Genomic DNA, 16,060 nt, shown 5'->3' on the forward strand with positions numbered 1-16,060 from the left:
ATAATTTTGTAAATTAAAACGAAATGATAGTTACAGAAGTATCATGGCGATGGTAAAAGGATGGCAGATTCTCGTGTACGTTCGTGTGTATTTAAAACAAATGTTTTATTTCAAAAATCATATAATACCTAAGTATAATATCATAGCGATGAATGAACTTACAATTAATTACATACAGCTCTCTATATATTAACTTCATTTGAATTCTTAATTAGATTTTACTCTTGCCTATTGCGTTGTATCTACAAGTACAGATACAAAATGTTCATGTTCTTCTCGTATTCGTATCTTCTTATTTTTTTGTTCTCCCTTTTTATTCTTTATGTGCTCGTAATGTGTCTGTGTGTCCGTGTGTACATGCGTGTATGTATTCGTGTGTTACATATTTTTTCTCGTACTTCCATTTATCGACCGTATAACATTCAAACTTCGCCGTTTATTTTTTCTGTTTTACGCGCTTACTTTTCAAGTATTCCTCTTTTTCCTTTTTTCTTTCCTCCCTTTTGTTAAATTCTTAAAATCGCAATTCTTTAATCGTTTTTCCCCACAAAACTTCTCGTCTCGAAGTAGCGATCTCTGAAGTATTCTTAAAGTGCTTCCACCGCAGTGATGCTGTTTTACAGTTGGGCCCTCGTTACGAAATGAAACGAAAGAAATTATGGAAAGTAACGTTTCCGGTACCGAGAAACGGAGAATCGTCGAGAAACCGACGTTCTCAGTGAAAAAGGAAAAAGAAGCGAAAAAAAAATAAAAGAAACGCAAGCAACGCACGTTCCCTTGTCAATTTGTCGCATTACGATAGCTCGCCTAACAATTAACCTTGATTGACTTCTAAAAATGTTTCAGAGAACACCGTTTTTTTTTTGTTTCAGGTATTCGCGAATCCGTTTGTCTCTTTTATAGTCGTATTTTTAATATTATCTAGACTTACGTTAACATAAATATATATATGTATTATTAATACAATAATAATATATATATATTTATACTCCATTGTATGGCCAACGATCATGCTTCTTACAATATTACAATATTAATCTCCTTATGAGTTAATTAGAAGTTTTACAAAATTTTCAATCTCGAGCCGTTCTCGCTAAACCTCATTTACAAACCTAAGGGAAAAGAAGGCGAAAACGCAAAACCCTCGCGATCGAAGATTGAACGCTCGAATGGCCGATCCGCGAAAACGAGGAAGTTCTAAACGTTCTCGCTTGCTCGCGCCATTTTTTTTAACCGTTCGACAGTATAGTTGGGTCATCGGGTGATCGGTGCCGCTGTCTTGAAGAGAAAATTAAAGTTCAAAAAGTCGAGACGCGACGCAGAGAGACACATTAGTTTGCAGAGCGAATAGACGATACAGTTTATTATGAACCGTACGATAACCCAGCTGCGCTTCTTTTATTCGACAGTCGAACTTCGCCATTATACAATTAAACGTACAATAATTAATAAATGTGTACACGCGTGCACGCATCCCCCGTTCTTTCATTTCTTCGCTGTGCGTGCACACACGCATGCTTTCGATGTAAACGCGCACGAGTGTCGTTCTCGCCGGCATGATCATCGCGTATCGTTTAAATTAATAGATAATTATCGTTACACGTTAATGAATCAGAGAAATCAGTTACGAAATAAGTTTACTTAATATCATTAAAAATGTACCGTAAGGAATTTCTTCATCTTCTTCTTCATTTTTTTTGTACATTAACGTAGATCCGCGCGTAATATCCTTAAAACTCTCCATAAATCGAGTATCGCGTCGACGCACTTCGTTACGGCGGTCGTTACGCAGACCGAACGCGTCCAAAATGATGTCCACGAATGGTTCGCGCGGTTTCTGCCCTCCCGTTGCGCTTTAAATCGATTTTTTTGTCGATTTTCTGAGAATGGGATGATTGCGAAGTGATTTTACGATTAATGCAGCACATGCTTTGGCAGTGATTTTCGACACAGGTTCTTTCAACCTGCTTATGCTATTTTTGTTTGCAGATCTATCGAGAACACCTGTTGCGCTGAAGATGACCGAGGAATATTTCGCGCCGGTTAACCGAAAACGAGTTGATTCGTTTTTTTTTGTGCAGTTTGTTGTTGCCGTTGGAATGAATCGGGAATATTTGATAACTAAACAATAATAGATTCATTCTTTATTAATAACTTTACTTTTGATCTAAATACTATTTAGAACTCTATGTTGTCTAACACTTTTAAGACATTATTGATAGTAATCGAAGAGAATTTAAGATTTCCATTTTACTTTGAATCTGATAAAAATCGTAGCGAAGTATTTCGATTTTATCTGTGTTGGTATTTTAAACCATTTCCCTTTCCTCTTGTTGACAATGAAAAATTCCTGATTGAACATAACAAAACGTATTTTCGAAAAATAGGAGTCGAAATGTTACAGTCGCCATTAAAGTAAAAGTATTTTACAGCTACCATAAAATTCGTGCAACGAAGCAAATAAAATTTTTATTACTCTTATCCCGACTCTCACCGTGGTAAACATTTTCGAAAGTTAGGCTACAGTCTTTAAAGAATGCTTGAATCCGTAAATTATCACCACAGCAATCGATAGTGTGGAATTTATTCTTGACCATCTTTCGAGAAGGCACTAAAAATATAGTTCTCGTGGCCATCTTAACCGCAACAACCATAAAAGTCAATTCCCCGAGATTTTCCTGGGAATCGCGTGATTCACAGGCACAATAAAGATGTTCAAAAATCGTGGCCGGTTTACAGGAATGAATATAAAAACTTATATTTTTCTTCTTTGTCTCTTAGGCTCCATAACACGTGTCAATACATGAATAATTAACACGCGTACTATAAATCAAGAAGATCTCTATATAATTCACTGCTTAATTGTGTCAACACTCACTTAATGTAAAATATGTTCGCTCTCATAAGAGATAAAAAGGCTTAACATGGGCAGTATGGTGTTTCGTTTCCTATAAAACTAATGTAAAAACGGCAGGCATTCTTAGAAGTTATTTGCAATATCTGGTTACGACATATAAGGTGTTTGTTCGATGGAAAACATTCCAGAACTCTGAATATTTTAATATGCTTCGGCTACAGAAGTGAAACACTAATTACTTTCAATCTGAATTAGAAATCTAAATGTTACAGAGTTAAAAACAATATTAACGTATATATAATGATAATTTCGTTCCACTAAGATCTTCGACGAAATCAATTCTTTTTCGAGAATCCTGTTTAAGAGTTCTAAAACGTTAGTCATTTCATCAGGAAACGAACGATCTGATCAAAATGGGCACCTCGTACGTCACTAACCCGATAAAAATACAAGAGCACGTCAGGGCAGTAAACTCGCAGCGTTTTCTCTTGATCGTCGTCAGAACGTGCGAACGATCCCAAGAATTTCAGCAATTCGGACGCGTCTCAAGCTGCGCAACGTCGCGACCAACGTCCCAGCGTCCTGGACGCGATACAAAGTACTTAATTGGCAACATACATCCACGTAATCGATCCTTAATATCTCCTTAATATCCATCTATAGTTTTTCATTCGAACCGCGTCGCGAAACCCGCGGTTCACGTTTCTTTCTTCCTTTCTTTCTTTTTTTTTTTTACTTTTTCCTTTCTCTACCTCCTCACCCGTCCCCTGGTTTCACGCGGAACATCTTAAATCACGCTTAAGTGTAACCCTGACACTTCTCTGTCCAATAATTAGTCTTCCTCTCAAAAAATTTCACGGATAACGACAGGTCGCACGGCAATTGGAGTGCAAGTGGATAAATAAGTATTCCAGTTAATATTTACGAGTTTTGCAAGCCAAGTGCCCCCGACACAGAATATAATATATTCAATTACTATTATTCAATCTCGTACCATAATATTTATTTTCATATATATATATATTTAATATATACAACACGCAGTTAATTCCGATCGTCTGTGCCCGACGAGCTCCGTTCGACGAAACTTAATTGATTTTCAATCTCTCGATGCTTTCTCTTCCGTTAATACGAATGGGGTAGTGAGACACGCGAGTTGCCTAAATAATTCGTGCCGTTTTTGTGCCGACCGTATCACAGCCCGAGCGGCACGAATTATTTCCACCCGCGTGCATAGAGAACACGCAGAACTCGTCGGATAGGACGATCCCTCTTTATAAGTGAAAACACGATCGCATATGGAAAAAGTGAAGGAGTGTATGTGCAGAATTCGGAAATATTTCGTCAACGAATGACAGACACGGGGATCGATCATTGATCTTCTGTCCTCTCCCCGTCCACTCACTCTCTTTCTCTCTTTCTTTCTCCCTCCTTTTCTCTATTTTATCCCCCGAAAAAAAACAATTCTTACAAGATTCAATTATCCTTCCGTACGACACCGTGGAGACCTACGTTCGTGAACTTACTTTTTTCTTTGTCCGACGTGTGTGAGAGTGTTCGTGTTCGTTCGCTTGTAGGTGTGTGTATTTGTCCGTGTACGTGTGTGCACGCGAATTTCGCTGTCTTCTCGTCTCTTCCGTTTACGTTTGGTTTCGCGAGGACTGAGTTAAGCAAAGATCGCCCGTACAAAATTACAAACAACACTTATTGTCAACGGGAATGACAATGAAATTACGAAAGTCACTTCTTGAGAGTATTCCGGTCGCGGCGCTGGACTCATTGGTTTCGTTCCGTTTAATGATTCCTCTTTTCCTTCATTCCTTATTTAGCGAGAAAGTTTCGTTGATCGCTCATTACCGATGAATTCCGTGAAATTCGGATGCAGCACAAGATTCGCAACATTTTTTTGTGTAAGAATCAGGTGAAATAGGAAAAGAAATTACATCTATATGAATTTATTATATGAAACGCGTGTCGACTCTGGCGAGCACGATCACATTATCGAATAATGCTAAAAAGACTTCTAAATTTTTAGTGTATAATGAAACTAAGAGAAATTTTTTGGCACCGAGTCCCAGTCGAAAACTATTAAACATAATGAAATTTCTTAATAATCGTTGCAAAGTACATTAGTCAATGTATCAAAATCAATTTGCCGAAGTAGACTTAGGAGATATAATAAAAACTGGAAAATAATCAAATATCGTGGTGTTTAATAAATGAATTATAAATCGAATTATATCAAGCTTTCGACCTATTCTTGCGCAAAAAATATCGATAATCTTATCGCCTGTAACATGGATTTAATCCGTACCCGTGTGAAGTATCCGAATATATCTTTCACGCATCAGAAGGAATTACGAAAGATCTTTATCATCAAGTTCAGCTATTTTAATCCCGCTTGGGTGTTCCAGTGCGATCGATAAATGAATATTCATTCCGATCCGTACATCAGGCTGTCGCCGACACGATAACGTTCCCCAAGGTATTTCTTCGGGTCTGCGAGTCGCGAAACGATCAAATCATCCGGCCTGTTAAATCTGTCCTCTCGTGCATCGAACGAAGGGAAAAGTAAAATGTATCGATCGAAATGGCGCTCGAGAAACAGTAGAAAGGACGGCATAGCGGAAAACGCAACGCGTCCCTTTATAATCCTTTTAACCCCTTGCCCTATGGTTTCTTTCTATACTTTGATCGCTGTAATCTTGTCATTAACCGTTTGAGTGACAAGCGACGCGATCACGCTTCTCCGTTCTAAAAGTGCCCGCCTATCGGTTCGTAAAATCAAAGTAAATTTATTTATTTGTTCTCCTTCTAATTAGTTATTCTGATTCTTGTTATTATCTGCCTATCAATGGAGACATATAACGATCGTATTATTTCGAAATTTTCTATGTAAAAATAGAAAAGCGTAATTCAGTTTTTAAACTGAAACGACTAGGTTTTTGCAGAGACCCCTAACACTCAAACGCGTAATAATTTATTGAAAAAAATGAGAAAAATTTTAGGTATATTCTATGTTCATGTTTGTTCTAAGATAGAGTGATTAATAACAGGAAAATAATATTTAATTTAAATTCAAAAAATCGGATAACATATGTTTGTTAAATGGTGTTTGAAATCTTCACCACGAGTCTGACGCGATATTATAAGCCAAGGGGTTAAAAGGTCAATGAAGCGAGAATACTTTGCGAATACTATTTCCGTCGCGAACGAAAGGGAAAATGTCAGACTTGGCCTCGGGGCGAACGAACCTATCGATATCAACCTCCATGCGTCACCCCGTGTCAATTCAACACGTGCCGATAAACGCGAAAGAGCAGCCAGCCCTTGTGCATCGATTTATCATTTATTCACTGCGAATTTAGAAATTTAAATAATATTTCGTTGAAAAGAGAATTTTTCAATACTTCATTTTCTGTGGTAAAATTTTTAGTTTGTCCATTTTAAACGCTTGATTTACAATCTCTATCGAAACACCGATTATAAGAACGACTTTACTTAAAATAAATGTTATAAATTTAATATCAGAAATTTTTAAATTTCAAATCTGAAAATTTGACTATTCATTTTTTGATTATGTTGATCTTTTTTATTGTCGCATTGATTTGACACAAGGAGACCAATTAAGAATGAAGATTGAAGCTAGCTGCCTAAAGAATTTCCACAGCGAAGAATTTCGTTACTCTAACCACGCGAAGATAAAACATTAAATACATAGTACGCGCAGTCGAGTAGCGAGGATAGTATTGGTCGTAATACTCGGTAAATTTGTAAATTCGATCTATAAAACTGTTCTTGGTAAAAAGTCTTGGTATCCGTGGAATGTTTCCAGTCTTCGTCTTAACTCGAAGATATAAAATAGGTGCGCGGCGGATGGATGAGTCTCTGACTAAAGTGAATCATAACGATCGCGGCTTACAATTAAATGCTGAATGGAAAGTCTGTGATTGTTAAATGTGTTACGGTTTCGAAACTGTCGCTTTACGTGTTACGTTAACCCTTCGGTTCGAAATTAGTCCCTTGAATACTGTTTACCTTATACTCAATTCTTTTAAGATATTTTATAATAAACATCTCATAAAACAGAAGGAACAACCATTGTTTCCATGCAAGATGTTCCATTTGTATATTCCTAAAAGATAGATTTTTCAACGATATGGAAGATGGTGAAACGAGACTCCAAGAAGAAATGCATAATGTTATCATGTGCAATGAGTATGAATGTTTAATTCCACTTTCAAGAGAAAGAGGTCTCAAGTAAACATGCTATGCTTTCTACTCTATATTCGACTCTCTTTATCTAAAGTTATTGCATCGTTGCACGATACATTCGAAATTATCACACGCATCCGTAGCTTGCCTGCGGCAATAGAAATCTCTTTAAAAACTCGTTTAAAATCGAAGTTTCGTTTGCGAATAAAATCGTTTAAAAAACGACATTTAAAATCTCGTTAAAAACACTGCGGCAACAACACGAATGATTCGAAGACGAACGTAATCCGAAGGGTTGACGATCGTGAGATTCCGTTCGAAATTTCCGTAGACTTCCGTGGATTGTTTTAATCGTAAATCGTTCGAGATGAGGGAACATCATCGTTGGATAGTTTTCGTTCGATTCGTCGATAACACCGCGATTGACGGGGAAAGTGTCATGACGGTGTCGCGGTACCAGCCACCCTAGAATCGGAAACGGGAAACGGCACGGCCTTATACTCCGATCTAAATAATACTGTCCGAGAAACCTTCTAAATTACAAAAGGCGATACGATCACACGTCAGTCAGCACGCGCGCTTCGATGACAAGAAAAGGAAAAGAGGGGAAAAGGCCTGGCTATGAATGAAAGCTACATCGTGGAATGTGTTCGTTTGTCTTTGAACGTTGTGACGGCGCGATATTAATGGTGTTTTCCTTGCATCTGCATGTGAAGTACTTTTTCCTCTCCGCGGCAATAATTCTTTTCCGTCGACCACCACTGGAAAGGCTCTCGAATAAAATAATCCTGTATACCTGATTGTTCAACGATGAAAATCAATCTTTCATTACTAATATGCGTAATTTTTTGATTCAAGACAATAAACTACAGTTACTAAAAGCACAATCTTACGCGTCAATGCTTTAATCCAAATTTAATTCAAATTTACATGAGTGAATGAAATTTAAACGCTGAAATTTTCATTTTGATACGAATTGTCAACGGTTAAGGAAACCTTGAAAGTATTCAAAAGCCACGGAGAGATGGAACTTAACGTGCAAACGCGGTCAATGATAGTTTGTTTCGTTCCCCCCTCCCCAACCGCCGACATTGAAGTGTCTTTTAGAGAAACCTCGACTACAAAATTTGATTTGTTTATGCTGACGTGAGTATTTCATGTCGTCGTGAGAACCTCGATCGTCCTCCCGTCATCGTTCGCTTAATTAAATCTCGTTAATAGCTGCTACGAGCTGCGCGTCCAAGATGGAGGCGTTTACTGTAGGGTTGAAGCGGTGATCGTCGCCTCGGTATCCAGAATTCGAGTCGAACTCCTGATTCCCTAAGGTCGGATACACACGAAAATGTCGCAGCGCCGATTGTTTCGGAGTAACAGAGAAACAAAGTTTTTCTGTCTCGGAAAAACGAAGGATAAGAAAACTTTAAGTATTTATTTGTACAAAACACGCGCGGCCGCGACATTTTCCCGCGAACCTTTCGCGTGCATTTGGCTTAGTACCAAAGGGGAACAGGGTCCGATGTTCTGAGACTCGATTTTCATTTGATTGCGCAGAGAAGAAAGTCGCAGAGCTCGTACGAAAGTGTTCGCTGAAGAACCGGCTATTCCTTTTTCTAGCGTAGAACGGTACATTTTGAGGACAGTTCATGAACACTTGCTTCTTAAACGATATACTTTAGCAGTCTCTAGATCCTTGATCCTTCGAGGTTCACCTGATAACGACTGCAATTTGCAGTGAATTTTACGGGAAACAATCTTGCTATTCGATTTTGATACAGTGGAACCTTTACTGTTCGAAGTACAGTTTTAAGTTAGAATTAAGTTTTATGATTATCAACAGCTGTTACATCATTAATATTTTCTCATAATGAAACGAGGTTGCAGGTTAAAATACCATTCAGTAAAATACCAATAACAATATTATAAAGTGAGGAGTTAATAATTTCTGTTCCCTGGAACTTCGAGGAGCAGAACTTTCGTTAGCTTTCCATCACGATTGTTCCACTTTACAAACAGAATAAATCAAAACCCTTATTTATGGGTTATATCTCTTCTGTAATTAACTTGCATAAACTTCTTAATAAATCCAGCTGTAACGATAATAATGAATAGTTGCCAATAAACCCATTGGCAGAACGGTCAATTCAGAGAAGCAAAGGGTTCCACTGTAACAAGCAACTCATCGCAAATTTGATGCATCAGCTGACATTCCTCAAAGAATCAAGAATCAACGACCGTACGACGTTACAGTAGAGTGTGTTCAAGTGTTGTATCGTATCTTGATCCAAGCGAATTTCCCCGGCGTGATCTTCGCGCGTGAAGAAGATAGCGCCGCCGCTTTGTGTTCTCTGTTCCTATTTACAAAACTTACACCGTGACGAACATGGAGAACGCGAATGGTCGCGGTGGGATCGAGGGCGTTGGGGGACACGTCGATTGTGGGTTCTCGATCGTGGATCGCCCGGGAGAATTGATAGTGCATCGAAGGGACGAAGAATCGTAGAAAAATAAAGGGTCGCGTACGAGGGTCAATCATCGGACCTTAACGAAAATTTCTATTTCGTTCCCATTTTGTCCTCTTCGATCGAATTTCTATGTCGTTCGCTTTGCTACGCGGATCTGTGAATCGAATACTGGACACTCGTATAGTCGTCTTGTTAATAATAAATTAATACGGGGATAATTACGGGACTCGTCCTTCTTAAACTATTGAGATTCGAGGCGGGGGAGGATCACGTGAGCGTGCGAGGACTTATAATCCTCGGCGACGATCGGTTTCCCGGAACCCTTTGCGCTTCTCGTTGATTGAGAATAATCTCGACCGGTCGACGGATCACGAGAAATTGCACGTCAGACTATTTCCTCGACGAACAAAGTCCGTCGGTCGAATGTTCATCGAAAATAGCTGGCGGAGATTGATATGACTCGATGCTTGTGTTTCTTCCAAAGGTGAATCGGATGTTTGTCAGTGCACAAAGATCGATGACAATTAAGTTTTACACTGGGACAGAATGGCACTGACACCAATTTATGGTAACTACGTTCCCCGGAATGGTCATTAAACGTGTAATAAGTTTTTCACGGTGACTGCAAAAAGGTTTGACTACTCATGATGAGGCTTTCTTGCGGAGAAGATTGATGTGAAGCTATTTTAATTGCTCGTGCATGGTAATTGTAACGGGTAATGGACGTGTGAATGGTACAATAAAATCGATAATTTGCGTTACGTTATTACAAGGTAGAAAATATTTAACATTATGAATGCGATAATTTAATTTTATAGAAGGAATGTTTCAAGTTGTCCACGAGTTTTATTTGTCATTTTATAATATATAATCTATGTTTTTGAAGAAATTGTCAAACTTCTTCGCAGTAATAATTAGGCACGCTCAACGTAAAAACCTAGTTTCTTAATCTCAATGCCTCACACGCTGAAATAAATATTAAGAATACTAATTTTACAGTTAAAATATAAAATAAAGAGATAATAAAAGAAAACCCTTCCTAGCTGCTCTCTTCTCGTTACAGTCTAACCTGATCGATTACACTGATATCGTATCAGCGACTACTAAGTAACCATAAATAAATAAACAATTACAATACACTTTACGTGTCAACTCGGGAGTCCTACTCTTTGAACCATCAAACTTCAAAGAAGACACTTTCGAATGTCCTAAGGTAAAATATTTTTCCAATAGTGCAATACATTTTTGTTTTCTAAAGTGTTAATCCTTCGAGGATGAATAGCAAAATTATAAAATTGAAAATTCGTTAAAACTATTACGAAACAAAGAAATAAAATAAACCTGTCTTCTGATGCATTACAAGATTTTCTTTCAATAGCAAATATCATCGACAATTCGTCGGAAAACAATGAATACAGTAGTACCCCATAAATCACAATCAAAAAATGTCTCAATCATAGAAATTTCAAATTTCCCTAACTTCCACCGACATCCTTTTAGCAACTATTCCAATCTTTTCCTCTGCTCGTATGTTATCATTGTACGTTATTTTCCAGTAACTTTTTAATCGCGGTTACAAGGAGTCCTACTATATATATAAACTGCAAAACTGCAATGTGCTAAATCCCACGCGAAAACGTACAGTTAGGAGATGACTCAATGTCTAGCGGAAGAGGACATGTAGAAGAGGTGTCCTTCCAGTTTACAGTTTTATAGTTTTGATTGGTTGCGTGTGATTGAATAGTAAATTAGTGATCGAAAATATCAGGAATCAGAATACAAAAGTATTAGAAAATCGGGTGAGAAAAACGAAAAGTGATCGATCAGCCGAGTTTGTCATCCTAACCATCAAGTGATCTCCTAGCAGTGGCTCGGGGATCGTTCGGCTCGTCATCCGGTGACCTTGAAGAAACGCATCGAGCAAGATGTTTCTCGGGGTTGGTAAGAAAAGGAAGAGCGCAAAGGGGTCGTAGAACCGAGCGAACAGGGTGGCGATGGTGACAGCTTATTTCCGCGGTTTGAAGAAGGGCCGACCGTCGCGCGCGCGATGGACAAACAGGCGCCGTTTAAACGGGCGTGTCCGTCTTCTCGTCCTTCTTCTGCTCCTTGAGGTCCGTGCAGCCGTTCACGTATTCGTTGCTCGCGTGTATCGGATTCTCTTGGCCGCCCTGCGGTATCTTCTCATCGATGATGCGGGGGTCCTCGTGATCCTCTTCGTCCTCGTCTCCAGGGGTGATGTGCGCCTCGCTTCCGGCGCCGACACCGCTCGCAGCTTCCTCGTCGCCCCCACGCCTCGCTGCAACAAGCAACGCCACGATCGGTCAAGGCAAAAGTGTGTGTGCGTGTGTGGATTTTTCTTTCTTTTATCGGAATTTTCTTTACTTTTTTTTTGGATTGTTCCTTTTTTGTTTGATTATTTGGTTTAGCGAGCTATGAATTGCAGCACGCCGCTTGCAAAGCAAATTGGCTTTTGGGTTAGTGTCGATGAACGTCACGCGCCCGATGTTCTTTCTTTCTAAGCTGAATTTAACTTTTCACTTGGGGCTGGGGGATTCTGTTCGATGGAAGGTATGATGTAAGGGGTTGTTGCCTTTTCGGTGGTAAGCAAACGCGCGAGTTGGACGGACGGAGTGTTCGAGTTACTTTCGTTTCGGAGCGCGGTTTTTCTTCGCGACGCTTCGGTTGGATCTTTGGTTGCTCAAGCGAATTTAGATGGATCCTCTTTGTTACTTGTTAGTTAGGTACATGCGTCATTAGGATGCTGTTCTATAGCTGCTATTGTTTTTGAGATCAAGATACTGTAGTCACCTTCTGGTTTTCAAACGGAAATTAATTACTTTTGAAGAGGAGAACATGTTTCTAAGAATTTTCGAAGTTCTAATTTCTTTTTTATATTGATCTCTGAAGGATTGAGTTCATCAAAGTTGGTGAGTGTGTTTACTCGGTTAAATTGCGCAATAGATACTCCATTATATTCTGTTTATCTTAATTTATATATTGGACAATTACTATGCTGTCATATATTCGTCTATATTAATACTAATTCCTATTTAATCAATTAGCGTTTAGAGTTTACACATAGATAGCAACGGTACTATTAACTATTTCACGCTACACGGTAGATACCAAACGATAATTTCTAACTCCACTTTGTCCTCACTGAACATGAACTGTGCAGTAAATTTCCTCCTAGCAAATGTTGTGACTAACAAGACAATTTTAACGGTAGTTGCAATCGAAACATATGTGATTAAAATCAATTTAAATTGCGCAACAGATTTGAATGTAAATTATAAACACGCTGAGATATTTCTTTAAAACGTAATGTTCTCAACGTAATCAGATTTCATTTATTCATTCTAGCTAATTTCAACGCACTTAGAATCTATTTATGCACAGGAATCGATTTCATTGTGATTAATCATTTATATTACTGAAGTTAATCTACATTTGTGTGCCATTTCTAAAATGAACATTTACATAAATAAATAGTATCATTCTTTTCGTAAAGAATCTTAATATCAAATATAGGCTCGTTTAAGAAATATCGTACAAAATCTGTTGTCCACCAACGAAGAAAGAAAAAAATCCAATGAAAATACAGTAAAGGTGACATTCTAGTTTAGGTAACAACCAGAAATGCAAATACTACTATACTAGTGGAAACTTTTATCATTTCTTGAGTTTCTTTTTGTCCGTTTCATAAGCTCTATTTATTTGAACAATCATCATGTCCTATAAATTCGATCGAGCGTTCGATCAATCTGACAGTTTCACGTTCTCCGCAGAAATTCTCATTAAAAACAATAAAAAAAACACAAACAAGTTCCGCGAAACCTAATTAATTATAAATGTACCGCGACCAGTGGAAGCCGAGCAAAAAACTAATAACAATTTTCACGTATTCGCGACCGTCCAACGTCAATGTCGTGCGAATGCAATCGGATGATGACCCGCGATCTGTTTTTCGGCCGCACGACCCAGGCGTTTGCTTTTCACCGCGGATCAATCATCGGAGCGCATAATTATAACATTCACAGGCAAGTCATCGCACTAAATAGTATAATAAGTTTCCAATCCAAGCAAACATGTAGTAGACGTTAGTTTAAACGTAAATGTGGCAAAACTCTCAAAACACCTAAGTAAGTAAATAAGTACATATGTAATCAGCTAATTGTCGTCTAACACACTGAGATCGTGTCTTCCGGAACGTAACAAAATCGGACGGGGTTGGATGAGAGAAAAAGAGTTGGGGGTGAATTTAGGGCGCTAGGGAATGACACTAGCATGCTTGAACAATCTAACGTGTTCGAGGGAAACAAAACTGTTTCATACTTTTACCTACGGTTGGGAAACGGCCCCCGAAAATAAGAGCGAATCGAGGGAACGAAATATTACCATTCGCCGGTGGGTTGAAACCGATCGTTCCAATCCGAACAAATGTTACCACACTTGCCTTCGCCGATTGTTCGTCGTTGCTTGTCGCTGGGGGAAGTTGTTTCTACTCGCAGAGATGGGCACAATTTTTGGCCGAATAATGTTTGACGAATAAAAACATAGCATACGAGCATTCCATTTTTATTTGTATTCCAGTGAATTAACCGACATTCGGGAAGTATCGTTTGTAAGTGGAAATCTTATGTTTCTTTGGGAAACGATGTTATTATTTGTTAGATTCCTTAAGGTGTCTCAGATAATGATTTATTAAATTATAAGTTCAATGAATGATGGTCAATTGTCTGTGAATATTCTCTGAGACATCTTAATTTAATAATGTACGTATCAAATTTCATTGAATTTGCCCAACTCTGTCTACTAGCGAGAATCATGAGAATTTATCGAGTAGAGTAACGTAAATAAACATGGTGTCATGTTTCAGTGTTTTTCAAATACTTGTTTAATAATACTCGTTTTATTAAAAGTTGAAGGCATTTGGATATAGCTTTTATTTAAAAACTCTACTAACCTTTGCTGATTATTAGGTTTCATTGTTTTTTATACGCTCGAACACGAAAAGAACGCAAACATTCTTGCGGGCTAATTATAATTTTAAATAAAGGTAGTAATAAAATTTTTTTTGTTTTTCATTGCGGCGCGTGCTTTCGGTTAACGTCACAAGTATGCAACACGCGGCAACGAACGTGTTAATACACGTTTGCGATTAATTTGGGAAAAGTGTAATTTTGATTACAAAAAAAATAAGTTGAAAATATATTACATACAGTGTCGTCAACGAATTCTTGACTAAATAGAAGCAATATAACTGACGGGCGGTTATTTTGCAAACGAGAACATATAAAAAAAAAAGCGGAGTAAGATTTTTTTATTTTATGCCTCATTTTCGACAAAATTGAGTTTAAAAACGTTCTAACGGCAGTTCGAACAATGAGAACGCTCGGCGAATTTCAAAAGCGGATTTTATTAAAAAGCGAGCAATTTTTTTATAAACCTTTTCATGTTCTTTTCCATATGGAAACACCTTCCGCACAGGTCACATGATACAATTACAATTTAATCAAAATGGTATTCAAGAAAAAATATTTCTAAAAATTTTTTAAATATTTAAAGAACAAACAAAATTTTGAATATTTGAAATTTACAAAATTCTAATCTTTCACTCTTCTATTTTACGAAGTTTAAGAATCAACGAGGAAACTCAAGGTTAATAATTTGTTTGTGACGTAGTAATGAAAAAAAAAGACTACTAACAGTTCTAAGATAATTTCGGTGAACCCCAAGACGTCATTTATTTTTTGCCAAGCTGACGTATTAAAAATTCGTTCACGAAGAAGTTGAAATTTTTTTATCGTGTACAACACAGTTCGTTAACAGGCAACCGATATTCCGTTTGGCGATTTTTCACCGGATTTCCGCGAGCCAGCGAGCCGACCGGGAACTTTTCTCTTCAGTGGAAAATTAGTTTGCGGGCGGTAGTAAGCCGCAAAGAACGAACTTTGAAAAACACTGCATGAATAATGGTGAATGCAATATAAATTAGGTACTATATTAGTGCATGCAGTGGAACTCGGAAGCGCAACGTGCATGCACAGATGCTTGGGGTGCGAACGTATTTGTGATAAATTCAAATCAATCCTTTGATTGATGGTCCCCAGCCTTTGGTCCTTCCTAAACTTATTCAACCATTCTTCCGAACGATTTCAATTCAGGTCGAGTTTCAAACACTTTCTATACGCATACAGTTTAGCGAATTAACCACTGAACATCTCGTAAAATATTAGTATTAATTCCGTTTGATGCTAGTCTTCGTAAAGTGAATACACTTCTATGTAAATCTTACTGCACGCTAATTTTAAAGAAACTAACATACACATTTACAGTTGATCAATAAGCTTTTAATCTTTCTTGTAGCTTCTCGCATATTCTCTGTACATACATTACTACATCTTTCAAATGATTTTTGACAATATTATTAAACTCTTTTCGTGAAACCGACACAATACTCCTTTTGTTCGTCATCCTTTTCAATCGAACGAATGGGGCAAAATAAACAAGCGATCGAAAACGA

General features: G+C 37.9%; 1 protein-coding gene across 3 annotated transcripts in view; it reads right to left on the minus strand.

Moving 5' to 3' along the window:
• The window catches only part of Fas3 (fasciclin 3), a 442,301-nt gene that overhangs the window by 5,553 nt on the left and 420,688 nt on the right, over window positions 1-16,060 (minus strand). Inside the window, exon 8 of one of the 3 annotated variants that reach the window (XM_031985587.2) lies at window positions 87-11,830. The exons of the other annotated variants lie outside the window; for them this stretch is intronic. Coding sequence (XP_031841447.1) covers window positions 11,601-11,830 — 230 coding nt within the window. The 3' untranslated portion in view covers window positions 87-11,600. Of the gene's footprint in view, window positions 1-86; window positions 11,831-16,060 lie in introns of those variants that run through there. 3 annotated transcript variants of the gene reach the window in all.

The sequence above is a fragment of the Nomia melanderi genome, chromosome 5, assembly GCF_051020985.1.
Source record: "Nomia melanderi isolate GNS246 chromosome 5, iyNomMela1, whole genome shotgun sequence".
Taxonomy (NCBI): domain Eukaryota; kingdom Metazoa; phylum Arthropoda; class Insecta; order Hymenoptera; family Halictidae; genus Nomia; species Nomia melanderi.